The sequence below is a fragment of the Salvelinus sp. IW2-2015 genome, linkage group LG3, assembly GCF_002910315.2.
Source record: "Salvelinus sp. IW2-2015 linkage group LG3, ASM291031v2, whole genome shotgun sequence".
NCBI lineage: Eukaryota > Metazoa > Chordata > Actinopteri > Salmoniformes > Salmonidae > Salvelinus > Salvelinus sp. IW2-2015.
The window spans coordinates 18,795,640-18,813,385 of record NC_036840.1 but is presented as its reverse complement, the minus strand read 5'-3'; the positions used below and the strand labels follow the sequence as shown (position 1 = coordinate 18,813,385).

The window sequence follows — 17,746 nt, the reverse complement described above, 5'->3', positions numbered from 1 at the left end:
AGGAAGACCCATAAGTTCATTAGAGTTTACGAGCCTCAGAAATTGCAGCCCAAATAAATGCTTCAGAGTTCAAGTAACGGAAACATCTCAACATCACCTGTTCAGAAATGACTGCATGAATCAGGCCTTCATGTAAGAATTGCTACAAAGAAACCACAACTAAAGGAAACCAATAAGAAAAATAGACTTCCTTGGCCCAAGAAACACAAGCAATGGACATTAGACCAATGGCAATCTGTCCTTTGGTCTGATGAGACCAAATTTTCGATTTTTGGTTCCAATCGCCATGTCTTTGTGAGTGACTGGATGATCTCTGCATGTGTGGTTACCACCGTGAAGCATGGAGGAGGAGGTGTGATGGCGTGGGGATCCTTTGATGGTGACATTGTCAGTGATTTATTTATAATTCAAGGCACACTTAACCAGCATGGCTACCACAGTATTCTGCAGCGATACGCCATCCCATCTGGTTTGCGCTTAGTGGGACTATCATTTGTTTTTCAACAGGACAATGACCCAACACACCTCCAGGCTGTGTAAGGGCAATTTGGCTAAGACGTAGAGGGATGGAGTGCTGCATAAGATGACCTGGCCTCCACAATCACCCACCTTCAAACCAATTGAGATGGTTTGGGATGAGTTGGACCGCAGAGTGAAGGAAAAGCAGCCAACAAGTGCTCAGCATAATTAGGAACTCCTTAAAGACTGTTGGACAAGCATTCCTTATGAGGCTGGTTGAGAGAATTTAGGGTAATGTAGGGAATGTAAACATTATATGCCACTTAATATAATGTTTACATACCCTACATTATTCATCTCATATATATATATATATATATACAGTGGGGAGAACAAGTATTTGACACACTGATGATTTTGCAGGTTTTGCTACTTACAAAGCATGTAGAGGTCTGTAATTTTTYTCATAGGTACACTTCAACTGTGAGAGACGGAATCTAAAACAAAGATCCAGAAAATCACATTGTATGATTTTTAAGTAATTAATTTGCATTTTATTGCATGACATAAGTATTTGATACATCAGAAAAGCAGAACTTAATATTTGGTACAGAAACCTTTGTTTGCAATACAGAGATCATACGTTTCCTGTAGTTCTTGACCAGGTTTGCATACACTGCAGCAGGGATTTTGGCCCATCCTCCATACAGACCTTCTCCAGATCCTTCAGGTTTCGGGGCTGTTGCTGGGCAATACGGACTTTCAGCTCCCTCCAAAGATTTTCTATTGGGTTCAGGTCTGGAGACTGGCTAGGCCACTCCAGGACCTTGAGATGCTTCTTACGGAGCCACTCCTTAGTTGCCCTGGCTATGTGTTTCGGGTTGTTGTCATGCTGGAAGACCCAGCCACGACCCTCTTCAATGCTCTTACTGAGGGAAGGAGGTTGTAGGCCAAGATCTCGCGATACATGGCCCCATCCATCCTCCCCTCAATACGGTGCAGTCATCCTGTCCCCTTTGCAGAAAAGCATCCCCAAAGAATGATGTTTCCACCTCCATGCTTCACGGTTGGGATGGTGTTCTTGGGGTTGTACTCATCCTTCTTCCTCCAAACACGGCGAGTGGAGTTTAGACCAAAAAGCTCTATTTTGTCTCATCAGACCACATGACCTTCTCCCATTCCTCCTCTGGATCATCCAGATGGTCATTGGCAAACTTCAGACAGGCCTGGACATGCGCTGGCTTGAGCAGGGGGACCTTGCGTGCGCTGCAGGATTTTAATCCATGACGGCGTAGTGTGTTTCTAATGGTTTTCTTTGAGACAGTGGGTCCCAGCTCTCTTCAGGTCATTGACCAGGTCCTGCCGTGTAGTTCTGGGCTGATCCCTCACCTTCCTCATGATCATTGATGCCCCACGAGGTGAGTTCTTGCATGGAGCCCCAGACCGAGGGTGATTGACCGTCATCTTGAACTTCTTCCATTTCTAATAATTGCGCCAACAGTTGTTGCCTCTCACCAAGCTGCTTGCCTATTGTCCTGGTAGGCCCATCCCAGCCTTGTACAAGGTTACAATTTATTCCCTGATGTCCTTACACAGCTCTCTGGTCTTGGCCATTGTGGAGAGGTTGAGTCTGTTTTGTTTGATTGGAGTGTGTGGACAGGTGTCTTTTAATACAGGTAACGAGTTCAAACAGGTGCCGTAATACAGGTAATGAGTGGAGAACAGGAGGGCTTCTTAAAGAAAACCTAACAGGTCTGTGAGAGCAGGAATTCTTACTGGTTGGTAGGTGATCAAATACTTATGTTCATGCAATAAATGCAAATTAATTAACTTAAAATATCATACAATGTGATTTTCTGGATTTTTTGTTTAGATTCCGTCTCTCACGTTGAAGTGTACCTATGATAAAAATACAGACCTCTACATGCTTTGTAAGTCAGGAAAACCTGCAAAATCGGCAGTGTATCAAATACTTGTTCTCCCCACTGTATATACTGTAACTCTATACCATCTACTGCATCTTGCCTATGCCGTTCTGTACCATCACTCATTCATACATTTTTATGTACATATTCTTCATCCTTTACACTTGTGTGAATAAGGTAGTTGTTGTGAAATTGTTAGGTTAGATTACTCGTTGGTTATTACTGCATTGTCGGAACTAGAAGCACAAGCATTTGGCTACACTCGCATTAACATCTGCTAACCATGTGTATGTGACAAATACAATTGGATTTGATTTGAGAATGCCAAGAGTATGCAAAGCTGTCATCAAGGCAAAGGGTTGCTATTTGAAGAATCTCAAATCTAAAATCAATTTTGATTTGTTTAACACTTTTTTGGTTTCAACATGATTCCATGTGTGTTATATAATAGTTGATGTTTTCACCACTATTCTACAATGTAGAAAAAATAAAGAAAATGGTGGTGAATGAATAGGTGTGTCCAAACTTTTGACTGGTACTATACAGTTGAAGTCGAAAGTTTACATAAACTGAGTTTAAATGTATTTGGCTAAGGTGTATCACAATTCCTGACATTTAATCCTAGTAAAAATTCCCTGTTTTAAGTCAATTAGAATCACCACTTTATTTTAAGAATGTGAAATGTCAGAATAATAGTAGAGAAAATGATTTATTTCATATTTTATTTCTTTCATCATATTCCCAGTGGGTCAGAAGTTTGGTAGCATGGCCTTTAAAATGTTTAGCTTGGGTCAAACGTTTTGAGTAGCCTTCCACAAGCTTCCCACAATAAGTTGGGTGAATTTTGGCCCATTCCTCCTGACAGAGCTGGTGTAACCCAGTCAGGTTTGTAGTAGGCCTCCTTGCTCACATATGCTTTTTCAGTTCTGCCAACAAATTTTCTATGGGATTGAGGTCAGGGCTTTTTGATGGCCACTCCAATACCTTGGACTTTGTTGTCCTTAAGCCATTTTGCCACAACTTTGGAAGTATGCTTGGGGCCATTGTCCATTTGGAAGACCCAAGCTTTAACTTCCTGACTGATGTCTTGAGATGATGCTTCAATATATCCACATAATTTTCCATCCTCATGAATTTTTTCCATCCTCATGAATTTTCCATCCTATTTTGTGAAGTGCACCAGTCCCTCCTGCAGCAAAGCACCCCCACAACATGATGCTGCCACCCCCGTGCTTCAGGGTTGGGATGGTGTTCTTCAGCTTGCAAGCATCCCCCTTTTCCCTCCAAACATAACGATGGTCATTATGGCCAAACAGTTGTATTTTTGTTTCATCAGACCAGAGGACATTTCTCAAAAAGTTACGACCTTTGTCCCCATGTGCAGTTGCAAACCGTAGTCTGGCTTTTTTATGGCAGGTTTGGAGCAGTGGCTTGCTGAGCGGCATTTCAGGTTACGTCGATATAGGACTCGTTTTACTGTGGATATAGATTATTTTGTACCCGTTTCCTCCAGCATCTTCACAAGGTCCTTTGCTGTTGTTCTGGGATTGATTTGCACTTTTAGCACCAAAGTACGTTAATCTCTATGAGACAGAACGCGTCTCCTTCCTGTACTATTGTTTGTACAGATGAATGTGGTACCTTCAGGCGTTTGGAAATTGCTCCCAAGGATGAACCTGAGTTGTGGAGGTCTACAATTATTTTTCGGAGGTCTTGGCTGATTTCTTTTGATTTTCCCATGATGTCAAACAAAGAGGCACTGAGTTTGAAGGTAGGCCTTGAACTACATCCACAGGTACACCTCCAATTGACTCAAATGATGTCAATTAGCCTTTCAGAAGCTTCTTAAACCATGACAACATTTTCTGGAATTTTCCAAGTTGTTTAAAGGCACAGTCAACTTAGTGTATGTAAACTTCTAACCCACTGGAATTGTGATACAGCGAATTATAATTGAAATAATCTGTCTGTAAACAATTGTTGGAAAAATTACTTGTGTCATYCACAAACCGACTTGCCAAAACTATAGTTTGTCAACAAGAAATTTGTGGAGTGGTTGAAAAACGAGTTTTAATTACTCCAATATAAGTGTATGTAAACTTCCGACTTCTACTGTAAATTATTTATATATATTATTATATTATATATATATGTTTTGTCATATATAAATGTGCAAACATTTCCAAAAACCTGTGCTTGATTTATCATAATGTGGTATTGTGTGTAGATGGACAAGAAAAGAACATTATGTTATCCATTTTATAATAAGGCTGTAACGTAACAAAATGTGGAAAAATAACAATTAATTGATTCTGGGCTCACCTGTTATCGGGTGATAGCGACCCCTCGGAGGACATTCCGTGATAGGGTGAGGGGGTTAGTCTGGTATCGGGGCGGAACTCCTTGTCATAAGCCATCATATTCCACTCCTGTCTGCGATTACGGGCCTTACGAACCTTCTTCACCTCCCTCCCCGGGTCCTCTACCTGTTTGTGTTGCTCCTGATAGAGTGACGGAGGGGAGTGGAGGAAGGAGAGACAAACAAACAAATACAAAGGGCTACATTTATTATGGATAGTATTCTCTTCACACAGGGGCAAACAGAGAGAGCAAGAGCCATTCCACCATTTTCGCACACCGTCGACCAGCAGAATTCACCCAGTCCCACTATAAGCCAAACTTTTAAGCAATGTTAAGCAATATAAAACATAATCAACACAACATAAAACAGTCCCAAACATAGACGGATGGGTATTAGGGACCAGTTTGGTGGAGGGACAGAGATGGGAGGAGGACACGCAGACGGAGGGGTCTGGGAGCTGGGAGGAGACCGGAACTTAGAGGTGGCGTCTTACGGAGCTGGGCGGAGACATGCACAGGGGACATAGGGAACAGGGATGTAGAAGACATTGAACATGCTGGGACACTGGACAAGGGACAGTGAGACATAGCAGTGGACAGGGGGAAACCAGGGGGACACCCAGAGGACCCAGGAGGAAACAAGGACGGGGGACACGGGAACATAGCTGTGGATGTGGCGGTCTTACGGAGCTGGGTAGTGGGCTGCGAGGTGGAGCCTGTCTGCTGTGGGGTCTACCCTGGTCAGAGTGGGTCGGACAGCTGGTCTGGATGGAGAGACGTGGAGATAGAGAGCTCTAACACATTAGATATACTATGGTTATACAAAATGGGAGAGACAGAGTAGGGGAAAAGAGAGGGGGAGAGGAGGAACGTCTACTGGTGAAAGTCTGGAGGTTTACAGGGGCGATAGTGGCACGGGGGAGTAGAAGCAGAGTGAGGGAGAAGATGGGACAGAAGACAGGAGGGGGACAGAAAGGCGGGATATACAGTGCATTTGGAAATTGTTCAGACCACTTGACTTTTTCCACATTTTGTTATGTTACAGTCTTGTTCTAAAATGTATTAAATAGATTTTTTCCCTCATCAATCAACATACAATACCCCATAAAGACATCACAAAAATAGGTTTTCAGACATTTTAGCACATTTATTAAGAATATAAAACTGAAATATAACATTTACATAAGTATTCAGACCCTTCACTCAGTACTTTGGCAGCAATTACAGCCTAGAGACTCTTGGGTATGACGCTACAAGATTGGCACACCTGTATTTGGGAAGCTTCTCCCATTCTTCTCTGCAGATCCTCTCAAGCTCTGTCAGGTTGGATGGGGAGCGTCTTTGCACAGTTATTTTCAGGTCTCCCCAGAGATGTTTGATAGTCAGAGACTTATCCCGAAGCCACTCCTACATTGTCTTGGCTGTGTGCTTAGGGTTGTTGTCCCGTTGGAAGGTGAACCTTCGCCCCCAGTCAGGGGTCCTGAGCACTCTGGGGGAAATTTTCATCAAGGATCTCGCATTACTCTGCTCCATTCATCTTTCCCTCAATCCTGACTAGTTTCCCAGTCCCTACCGCTGAAAAACATCCCCACAGCATGATGCTGCCACCACCATGCTTCACGGTAGGGATTGTGCCAGGTTTCCTCCAGACGTCCCGCTTGGCATTCAGGCCAACAAGTTCAATCTTGGTTTCATCAGACCAAAGAAACTTGTTTCTCATGGTGCCTTTTGGTAAAACTCCAAGCGTGCTGTCATGTACCTTTTACTGAGGAGTGGCTTCCGTCTAGCCACTCTACCATAACGGCCTGATTGGTGGAGTGCTGCAGAGATGGTTGTCCTTCTGGAAGGTAATCCCATCTCCACAGAGGAACTCTGGAGCTGTGTCAGATTGACCATCGGGTTCTAGGTCACCTCCAGCCAGCTCTTAGGAATAGTCTTGGTGGTTCCAAAATTCTTCCATTTAAGAATGATGAAGGCCAATGTGTTCTTGGGGACCTTCAATGCTGGATAATTCTTTGGGTACCCTTCCCRAGATCTGTGCCTCGACACATTCCTGTCTCGGAGCTCTACGGACAATTCCTTCGAACTCACGGCTTGGTTTTAGCTCTGACATGTACTGTCAACTGTGGGACCTTATATAGACAGGCGCTTGCCTTTCAAAATCATGTCCAATCAATTTAATTTACCACAGGTGGACTCCAATCACGTTGTAGAAACTTCTCAAGGATGATCAATGGAAACAGGATGCACCTGAGCTCAATTTCGAGTCTCATAGCAAAGGGTCTGAATTCTTACGTAAATAAGGTATTCCTGTTTTTTGTTGTTAATACATTTGCAAATATTTCTAAAAAACTTTTTTCACTTTGTCATTATGGGGAATTGCGTGTAGATTGATGAGGAAAATAAACAATTTAATCAATTTTATTATAAAGCTGTTGTGTGTGTGTGTATATATATATATATTTATTAGAGGTCGACCGATTAATCGGAATGGCCGATTAATTAGGGCCGATTTCAAGTTTTCATAACAATCGGTAATCAGCATTTTTGGACACCGATTATGGCCGATTACATTGCACTCCACAAGGAGACTGCGTGGCAGGCTGACTACCTGGTATGCGAGTGCAGCAAGGAGCCAAGGTAAGGTGCTAGCTAGCATTAAACTTATCTTATAAAAAACAATCAATCTTAACATAATCACTAGTTAACTACACATGGTTGATGATATTACTAATTTATCTASCGTGTCCTGCGTTGCATATAATCGATGCAGTGCCTGTTAATTTATCATTGAATCACAGCCTACTTCGCCAAATGGGTGATTTAACAAGCGCATTCGCGAAAAAAGCACTGTCGTTGCACCAATGTGTACCTAACCATAAACATCAATGCCTTTCTTAAAATCAATACACAACTATATATTTTTAAACCTGCATATTTAGTTAATATTGCCTGCTCACATTAATTTATTTTAACTAGGGAAATTGTGTCACTTCTCTTGCGTTCTGTGCAACAGAGTCAGGGTATATGCAGCAGTTTGGGCCACCTGGCTCGTTGCGAACTGTGTGAAGACCATTTCTTCCTAACCAAGACAGCCAACTTCGCCAAACGGGGGATGATTTAACAAAAGCGCCTTTGCGAAAAAAGCACAATCGTTACACGAATGTACCTAACCATAAACATCAATGCCTTAAAATCAATACACAGAAGTATATATTTTTAAACCTGCATATTTAGTTAAAAGAAATTCATGTTAGCAATATTAACTAGGCAAACTGTGTCACTTCTCTTGCGTTCATTGCACGCAGAGTCAGGGTATATGCAACAGTTTGGGCCGCCTGGCTCGTTGCGAACTAATTTGCCAGAATTTTAGATAATTATGACGTAACATTGAAGGTTGTGCAATGTAACAGCAATATTTAGACTTATGGATGCCACCCGTTAGATAAATTACGGAACGGTTCCGTATTTCACTGAAAGAATAAATGTTTTGTTTTCAAAATTATAGTTTATGGATTTGACCATAATGACCTAAGGATCGTATTTCTATAATTAAGTCTATGATTTGATAGAGCAGTCTGACTGAGCGGTGGTAGGCAGCAGCAAGCTCTTAAGCATTCATTCAAACAGCACTTTCCTGCGTGTGCCAGCAGCTCTTCGCAATGACTTCAAGCCTATCAACTCCTGAGATTAGGCTGGCAATACTAAAGTACCTATTAGAACATCCAATAGTCAAAGGTATATGAAATACATATGGTATAGAGAGAAATAGTCCTATAATAACTACAACCTAAAACTTCTTACCTGGGAATATTGAAGACTCATGTTAAAAGGAACCACCAGCTTTCATATGTTCTCATGTTCTGAGCAAGGAACTTAAACGTTAGCTTTTTTACATGGCACATATTGCACTTTTACTTTCTTCTCCAACACTTTGTTTTTGCATTATTTAAACCAAATTGAACATGTTTTATTATATATTTCAGACTAAATTGATTTTATTGATGTATTATATTAAGTTAAAATAAACGTGTACATTGAGTATTGTTGTAATTGTCATTATTCCAAATATATATATATATTTATAAAAATCGGCCGATTAATCGGTATTGGCTTTGGTCCTCCAATAATCGGTATCGGCATTGAAAAAAATCATAATCGGTCGACCTCTAATATATACAGTGGGGAGAACAAGTATTTGATACACTGCCGATTTTGCAGGTTTTCCTACTTACAAAGCATGTAGAGGTCTGTAATTTTTATCATAGGTACACTTCAACTATGAGAGACGGAATCTAAAACAAAAATCCAGAAAATCACATTGTATGATTTTTTAAGTAATTATTTGCATTTTATTGCATGACATAAGTATTTGATACATCAGAAAAGCAGAACTTAATATTTGGTACAGAACCTTTGTTTGCAATTACAGAGATCATACGTTTCTGTAGTTCTTGACTAGGTTTGCACCACTGCAGCAGGGATTTTGGCCCACTCCTCCCTACCAGATCTTCTCCAGATCCTTCAGGTTTCGGGCTGTCGCTGGGCAATACGGAGTTTCAGCTCCCCTCAAAGATTTTCTATGGGTTCAGGTCTGGAGACTGGCTAGGCCACTCAGGACCTTGAGATGCTTCTTACGGAGCCACTCTTAGTTGCCATGGCTGTGTACTTCGTGTCGTTGTCATGCTGGAGACCCAGCCATGCACCATCTTCCAATGCTCTACTGAGGGAAGGAGGTTGTTGCCAAGATCTCGCGATACATGGCCCCATCCCATCCTCCTCAATACGGTGCAGTCGTCCTGTCCCTTTGCAGAAAAGCATCCCCAAAGAATGATGTTCACCCCATGCTTCACGGTTGGGATGGTGTTCTTGGGGTTGTACTCATACTTCTTCTTCCTCCAAACACGGCGAGTGGAGTTAGACCAAAACGCTCTATTTTTGTCTCATCAGACCACATGACCTTCTCCCATTCCTCCTTGGATCATCCAGATGGTCATTGCAAACTTAGACAGGCCTGGACATGCACTGGCTTAAGCAGGGGGACCTTGCGTGCGCTGCAGATTTTAATCCATGACGGCGTAGTGTGTTACTAATGGTTTCTTTGAGACTGTGGTCCCAGCTCTCTTCAGGTCATTGACCAGGTCCTGCCGATGTAGTTCTGGGCTGATCCCTCACCTTCCTCATGATCATTGATGCCCCACGAGGTGAAATCTGCCTGGAGCCCCAGACCGAGGGTGATTGACCGTCATCTTGAACTTCTTCCATTTCTAATATTGGCGCCAACAGTTGTTTCCTTCTCACCAAGCTGCTTGCCTATTGTCCTGTAGCCCATCCAGCCTTGTGCAGGTCTACAATTTTATCCCTGATTTCCTTACACAGCTCTCTGGTCTTGGCCATTGTGAGAGGTTGGAATCTGTTTGATTGAGTGTGTGGACAGGTGTTCTTTTAACAGGTAACGAGTTCAAACAGGTGCAGTTAATACAAGGTAATGAGTGGAGAACAGGAGGGCTTCTTAAAGAAAACTAACAGGTCTGTGAGAGCCGGAATTCTTACTGGTTGGTAGGTGATCAAATACTTATGTCATGCAATAAAATGCAAATTAATTATTTAAAAAATCATACAATGTGATTTTCTGGATTTTTTGTTTAGATTCCGTCTCTCACAAGTTGAAGTGTACCTATGATAAAAATTAGCAGACCTCTACATGCTTTGTAAGTAGGAAAACCTGCAAAATCGGCAGTGTATCAAATACTTGTTCTCCCCACTGTATATATATATAGACCATGACAGTTTACAATCTAAGGTCACACCAAGTAATTTAGTCTCCTCAACTTGTTCAACAGCAACACCATTCCTCACCCGATTCAGCTGAGGACAAGAGCTTAGGGAATGATTTGTACCAAATACAATGCTCTTAGTTTTAGAGATGTTTAGGAGAAGTTTATTACTGTCCACCTTTTTCAAAACTGATTGATGAGGATCTTTTTTTTTTTTTGTAATGCATTTTACAAGGTCAAGCGGCCTGAATACTTTCCGAATGCACTTTAGATGTCCGAGAGAGGAGTTATAACTGAAGTTGTCTTTAGACAGCAAGAGGGGTTGTGTTTCTCAGGGAATGGGAAGTAGAATGGACGTGAGGGTGTGGTTGAGTTCAACACACACACAGTCCGGATTATAACGCAGCAAAGCAAATGGAACGTGAGATAAAGACAGAATGATAAACAGAAGCATGTGGACATGCAAAGAACATAGCAGTGAAGCAGACATTCTCTCTTTCCCCATCCAAACATACAGTATAGTAAAGTTCAGCACACCCTCACACACACTGGAGTGACTCTAGTGACAGAAGTTGACTTGACATGTTTGAACACAATCCCTGTTGGCAACTACCAGAGGCACAGAGCGAAAGAGAGGGAAAGAGGCGGTGACAGAGAGACTAAAGAGACCGAGCACACACGCACCTGCATACTTGCACACACACATATATACACACACCCACCTTCTGTCTTCTCTTCTCCTTCCTCTTGTCCTCCGTGGCCTGCAGCATCTTTTCTTTCCACAGCATGAAGAAGTAGGAGGGGTCTGTGTAGAACTTCAACGCATCCTTCTTATCATCCCTGGAGAGAGGGATGGAGAGAGAGAGAGAGAGAGAAGGGAGGAAGAGAGAGATCGAAATGGGTCAGGTGCATTGCATCTTTTGCATTAGTCATTCACAGTGTTGGGTCAGTGACGTGCCTTTCTCAGCATCAGACTGGGATTTCACAGCAATGGTGAGGATGATCTTACCTGTATGCTTTCAGAGAGGTGGTGGTTTAACTGGCCTACAGGCTGAGTATACTGAGGTACTGACCTATAGAGGCGGAGTATGTTGATAGGTGGAGGTTTGTCACAGTCCTGGTAGTCACTACCACAGGGTTGGGGACAGAGGTCTAACTAACCAATAGGAGATAAGTTGCCTAACGTCAAAATGAGGGGCGGTGTACAAAACAAATTAATCAGCCATTGGGTAATCTCTAACCAATCAGAGAATCAAAGCCAATGATGTTAGGCCAGGCCGGCTCTGGCCCAACCCATCGGTTTCTGGGACCAATTCAAACGGTCGGAATAGGTTTGCATTCTACAAGACGTCGGGGAGGAAAGCAAATCCAGACTCATTGTGGAGAAGAAATGCTGGTGGGTGTGGTGTTTGGCCAGATCGATGTGGATGGGTAGTCAGGCTAGAAGATAAGTATACTAAAAAAGGTACTAACCTATAGGTACTGAGTATGTTGAGAGGTGGAGGTTTGTCACAGCGATGGTACATCTCTACCACAGGGTTGGGGACTGAGGTCCGTGAGACCACCTGTTGGTCCTGGATGGTACTGCTCTTAAACGCTTTACGCATGTTGATGTCCTGCAGAGAGACTGGAGAAGACAGACAGACACACACAAAACCATCAGCACGTTAATGGTGTATATGAATGAATAATATTTTCGTGTCAAATCGCCAATTGGCATCCCATCCCTTAAGGGATTAATTGACACAAACATTACAATAATTCACTATGGTAATTAAATGATCATTCTCCTCTCCGGTGTTCTCTGCATAGTGCACCGCATAAAGAGGGAAGAAAAGGTAGGGTTAAAAATCAATACATAATAGTAAATTACATCCCTAGAGCAGTAAAATAACATACATACAGAACCAGTCAAAAGTTTGGACACGCCTACTCATTCAAGGGTTTTCTTTATTTTTACTATTTTCTACATTGTAGAATAATAGTGAAGACATCAAAACTATAAAATAACACATATGGAATCATGTAGTAAGCAAAAAAAAGTGATAAACAGATTCTTCAAAGTAGCCAGCCTTAGCCTTGATGTCAGCTTTGCACACCTCTTGGCATTCTCTCAACCAGCTTCACCTGGAATGCTACTCCAACACTCTTGAATGAGTTCCCACATATGCTAAGCACTTGTTGGATGCTTTTCCTTCACACTGCGGTCCAACTCAACCCAAACCATCTCAATTGGGTTGAGGTGGGTGATTGTGGAGACCAGGTCATCTGATGCAGCACTCCATCACTATCCTTCTTGGCAAAATAGCCATTAGACAGCCTGGAGGTGTGTTGGGTCATTGTCCTGTTGAAAAACAAATGATAGTCCCACTAAGCGCAAACCAGATGGGATGGAATATCTCTGCAGAATGTGGCAGCCATGCTGATTAAGTATGTCTTGAATTATTTAAGAAATCACGGACAGTGTCACCAGCAAAGCACACCCACACCATCACACCCTTCATGCTTCACAGTGTGAACCACACATGCGGAGATCATCCGTTCACCTACTCGGAGTCTCAAAGACACAGAGGTTGGAACAAAAAACTCAAATGTGGACTAATCAGACCACAGGACAAATTTCCACTGGTCTAATGTCCATTGCGCATGTTTCTTGGCCCAAGCAAGTCTCTTCTTCTTATTGGTGTCCTTTAGTTGTGGTTTCTTTGCAGCAATTCGACCATGAAGACCTGATTCACGCAGTCTCCTCTGAACAGTTGATGTTGAGATATGTCTGTTACGTGAACTCTGTGAAGCATTTATTTGGGCTGCAATTTCTGAGTCTGGTAAACTCTCAGGAATGCAAACTGGTGAGGGCCCAAAAAGGTGACACTTATTTTCTTTGCACTGAAACATGAAAAAAAATCCCTGCTAGGGAGAAATGCAGGTTTTAACAAATTAAACAAAGAATATGATCTACATGATCAGTCTCTGTGTGTAAAATAAAAAGTGGTTAATGTGAACCTAACTCACAGCTAAAAAATGTAAAGAAAGCAATTCAATGTTATTTGTTGCCTAGACTTTACTGCAAATGACACTCAGGTCTTGAGGAAAAAAAACAATACACTAATATTGCAGTTAGCCATGACAGCCTTTATATAATAAAACTTATTTGTTCATCGAAAATTGTGAATAACTCACCACAGGTTAATGAGAAATCTGCGATGGTGACACAAGGCGCTGCATGATTTACAACTGTCCCGTTGAAGAGACACACCGATCTTGACAAACCATTTCTGCATGGACCTTGCTTTGTGCATGGGGGCATTGTCATGCTGAAACTGGAAAGGGCCTCCCCAAACTGTTGCCACAAAGTTGGAAGCACAGAATTGTCTATAATGTCATTGATTTCTGTAGCGGTAAGATTTCCCTTCAGTGGAACTAAGGGGCTTAGCCTGAACCATGAAACAGCCAAATACATTATTCCTCCTCCACCAAACTTTACAGTTGGAACTATGCATTCGGGCAGGTAGTATTCTCCTGGCATCTGCCAAACCCAGATTCGTCCGTCGGACTGCCAGATGGTGAAGCGTGATTCATCACTCCAGAGAATGCATTTCCATTGCTCCAGAGTCCAATGGCGGCGAGCTTTACACCACTCCATTGCGCATGGTGATCTTAGGCTTGTGTGCGACTGCTCGGCCATGGAAATCCATTTCATGAAGCTCCCGACAAACAGTTATTGTGCGGATGTTGCTTCCAGAGGCAGTTTGGAACTCGGTAATGAGCCGAGGACAGACGATTTTTACGCGCTCTGTGCTTCAGCACTTGGTAGTCCTGTTCTGTGAGCGTGTGTGGCCTACCATTTTGAGGCTCAGCAGTTGTTGCTCCTAGATGTTTCCACACCACAATAACAGCACTTACAGCTGACCGGGGCAGCTCTAGCAGGGCAGAAATTTGACGAGCTGACATCCTATGACGGTGCCACGTTGAAAGCCAATGAGCTCTTCAGTAAGGCCATTCTACTGCCAATGTTAGTCTATGGAGATTGCAGAGCTGTGTGCTCGATTGTATACACCTGTCAGCAACAGGTGTGGCTGAAATGGCAGAATCCACTCATTTGAAGTGGTGTCTACATACTTTTGTATAGTGTATGTAGCGGTGTAATAATGCTATATGGATGTACCGTTTGATCTTTTTTTAATGTTTGATGTAAGTGCCTTAATGTGTTTGGACCCCTGCCTTGGTAGCAGCTAATGTGAATCCCTAATAAATACAAATACCTCCCTCCCATGTTATCACATGTATTTACATCTGTCAGCGGGACTCAGACACACACGATACACACAGAAACCACACACACACACGAAAGCACAGCACGAGGCTCATCGATTAGTAATCAGCTATTATAGATATTCTCAGGCTATTCTGGAGGAGGAAAGCCACTGACACACACACCAAAATATTCAAGCAGACAAACCACAAAGCCAGAGTCAAAAACCAAATATCCACAGGAACAACAACCACAACCCAAATCATGCACCCATGTACGCATAAACGAACGTACACACGTGCGCACACACACACTTCAAAAAGCACTCACCCCTATCCGTTGAGTCGGACACCTCTACAGGCTAGCAAAAGGTCAGCAGACACACAAACGCACGTGGCTGGTTCGTTTGAAGGTCAGACAGTCGAGAGTTTATAATGCACGCACGCARGCACACAACACACACACACACACAAAAGAGTGCTTAGCCATCGCATTGACAATGCAACTCCCTGTGCGTTGCCAATACAGTGCTTCTCTATGTGGCTGAAGAGACAATGCATTCCTATGGGGACTGAAAGAGAGAGATACTACTCTAACAGCACACAGTGTGTAAGGTATGGATGGAATGGCTGAGTAGGAGACAGCAGAGAAGAGCAAAGCACATTAAAAAACTAGAAGAGAGAAGCGGAGAAGAAATACAATACGAAAGGGAAGAAGGACAAAAGAGGGAGAGCCAGAGAGAAGAGGGGAAAACGGGGAATAGAAAGGTGGAGGACACGTGTAGGAGAAAAGAGGAGTGGAGGATATGATAGAGGCAAGGTTATTATTAGTCGTGTAAAACAGTGCTTCTCTCTCAGGTGGTCAGCTCATCCCTTCTGAATCCAGTGTGTGTGTGTGTGTGTGTGTCTGTGTTTGTGTTCATCCCTCCTGAATCTCTGTAAGAAAAGCTGGGTCACTTCACTACTCCACTGCAGCTAAGGCACAGTACGGCTCACACCACTTTAGCAGGCCACATGAAAAAAATACTATAGTATACTGTAGTATTACTATATTTATATACTATAATATTCAATATAGTGTTTTGAGGAAAGCTTAGTGATGAGCTTGYAGGGCACTATGGTGATCCTCTTATCCAGGTGGGAGAGGGCATTGTGTAGTATAGTATTCTACAGTATACAAAAAAAAATACTATAGTAAGCACTACACGATCAAGGGATACTAAGTATGGAGTATAATATTCTACAGTATACCACAAAATGATGTAGTAAACAGAACACGATTGAGGAATACTACAGTGTGTAGTATAGTATTCCACAGTATATATACACTACACAATAACATAGAATTTTATACTAAGTAATTTAGTATTTTATATTAAACTGTAGTATTTTTTATGTGGGACAGCACAATACACACTCAATCAATAGTGTGTAGATCATATGGTGGATGCTCAGTGGGATCCTTGGGACGACCCTGCCCTAAACCCTAACCATAACCCTTACTTAACCGTTTAAAATTTGAACTTCAATGGGGTGACGTCAGAGTAGAGTCGTCACAAGCATCCCACTTAGCATTTACCAATGATATGCACATTCCAAATTCCACCAGAGACAGAGTGGCTTCATTCAATCACACCAGCACTGGGGAAAACCTCACTGCTGCAAAACAGATAGAGAGCTGCATTCACTCAGTGAAGCGGCTGTAGGTGATATGTTGCTGCTGCTATGCTTTATCCCATGTACCAACACACTTTGTCAGGTGACAAACTAAGATGAAAACACACCTTCTTCCACGGTGGAGTCTAGCTGTGTGACTTTGACAGCCAGTATGTCTACTCTCTCCTGTAGGTTGTTCATTCTCATGTAGAAGCTGTTGGCTTCATTGAACAGCTCTCCAAAGATGTCCTCCGCATGACGACCTGCAGGGGGAAGAGACGCATTAGTACACAGGATAACACACAAACACCTTAATCAATGGGCAGGGATTCTCTATCGTCTCACTGCAGGGTGCTGTGCCCCCTGCAGAGCCGCTGTCTGGCATCCAGCAGAGAACAATACATTATAGTCTGCCTGCTCCACAGTGTGTGTGTACACACCTTATCAAGGGACCGTGCATATATATATATATATATATATATATATATATATATATATATATATATATATATCTCAATATAAATATATAACAATATAAATTAAAACAGCACCTACTGTAACATTGCTGGGTGCTATGTCAGGTTATTGACTACATATAAGGACTTATCATTGTTATAGCACTGATACATAGACATATTGTACCACACATCAATAATGTAGTCTAACACTGAGGGAAGGTGGTTTCAAAGCACACTCAAGTGCACTTCAGTCATTGTCTCTAGGGTGGAGAGGTGGAAGTCGGAGTTGTCTTTTAGTCTAATGAAGCTTCCCTGTCAAAGGAATACCATTAGACCACAATAACAAGGTGTACTTACTTTACTACGCAATGGATTCTACCCTAAAGTGTACACATTAGCAACCACTGGTGTAGAGGCTACTAGCATGACTAACAGACAGTGCGCTTGATTATTCCAATTTATTAAATAAATAATATCTCCTTAGACACAAAGTCCTTGGATATCGCTGCTATCCCATAGAAGCCATAGGGCAAAGCTGGGTGAATGTAGAGCCACAGCCTACTGGTAAGTGTCCATTATTATTATCTGCAGGTGTCTGGGTCAGAAAGTCAAGTTAATCTATTCCCATCTCAACCTCTACAGCAGACCTGATCAGCATACAGGATAATTCTATAGGAGATCAGGATAACACTAGGAGGCACAGACCAGTGAGGAGATGGGTGGATTTCCAATAGGAGCGCGGATCATGGCCTCACATGTTTAAACCATGCTCCTATCTCTCTCTCCTGCCCTTCACTGATGTGTTTGTTTCACACAAATATCAACCCCGCCCCCTGCGCGTACACACACACACACACAC

General features: G+C 42.5%; 1 protein-coding gene across 1 annotated transcript in view; it reads right to left on the bottom strand.

Moving 5' to 3' along the window:
• The window catches only part of zgc:109889 (WH2 domain-containing protein), a 76,294-nt gene that overhangs the window by 10,101 nt on the left and 48,447 nt on the right, over window positions 1–17,746 (bottom strand). The window contains 5 exon segments of the mRNA XM_023970144.2: window positions 4,707–4,885; window positions 5,432–5,509; window positions 11,245–11,362; window positions 11,996–12,149; window positions 16,558–16,692. Coding sequence (XP_023825912.2) covers window positions 4,707–4,885; window positions 5,432–5,509; window positions 11,245–11,362; window positions 11,996–12,149; window positions 16,558–16,692 — 664 coding nt within the window.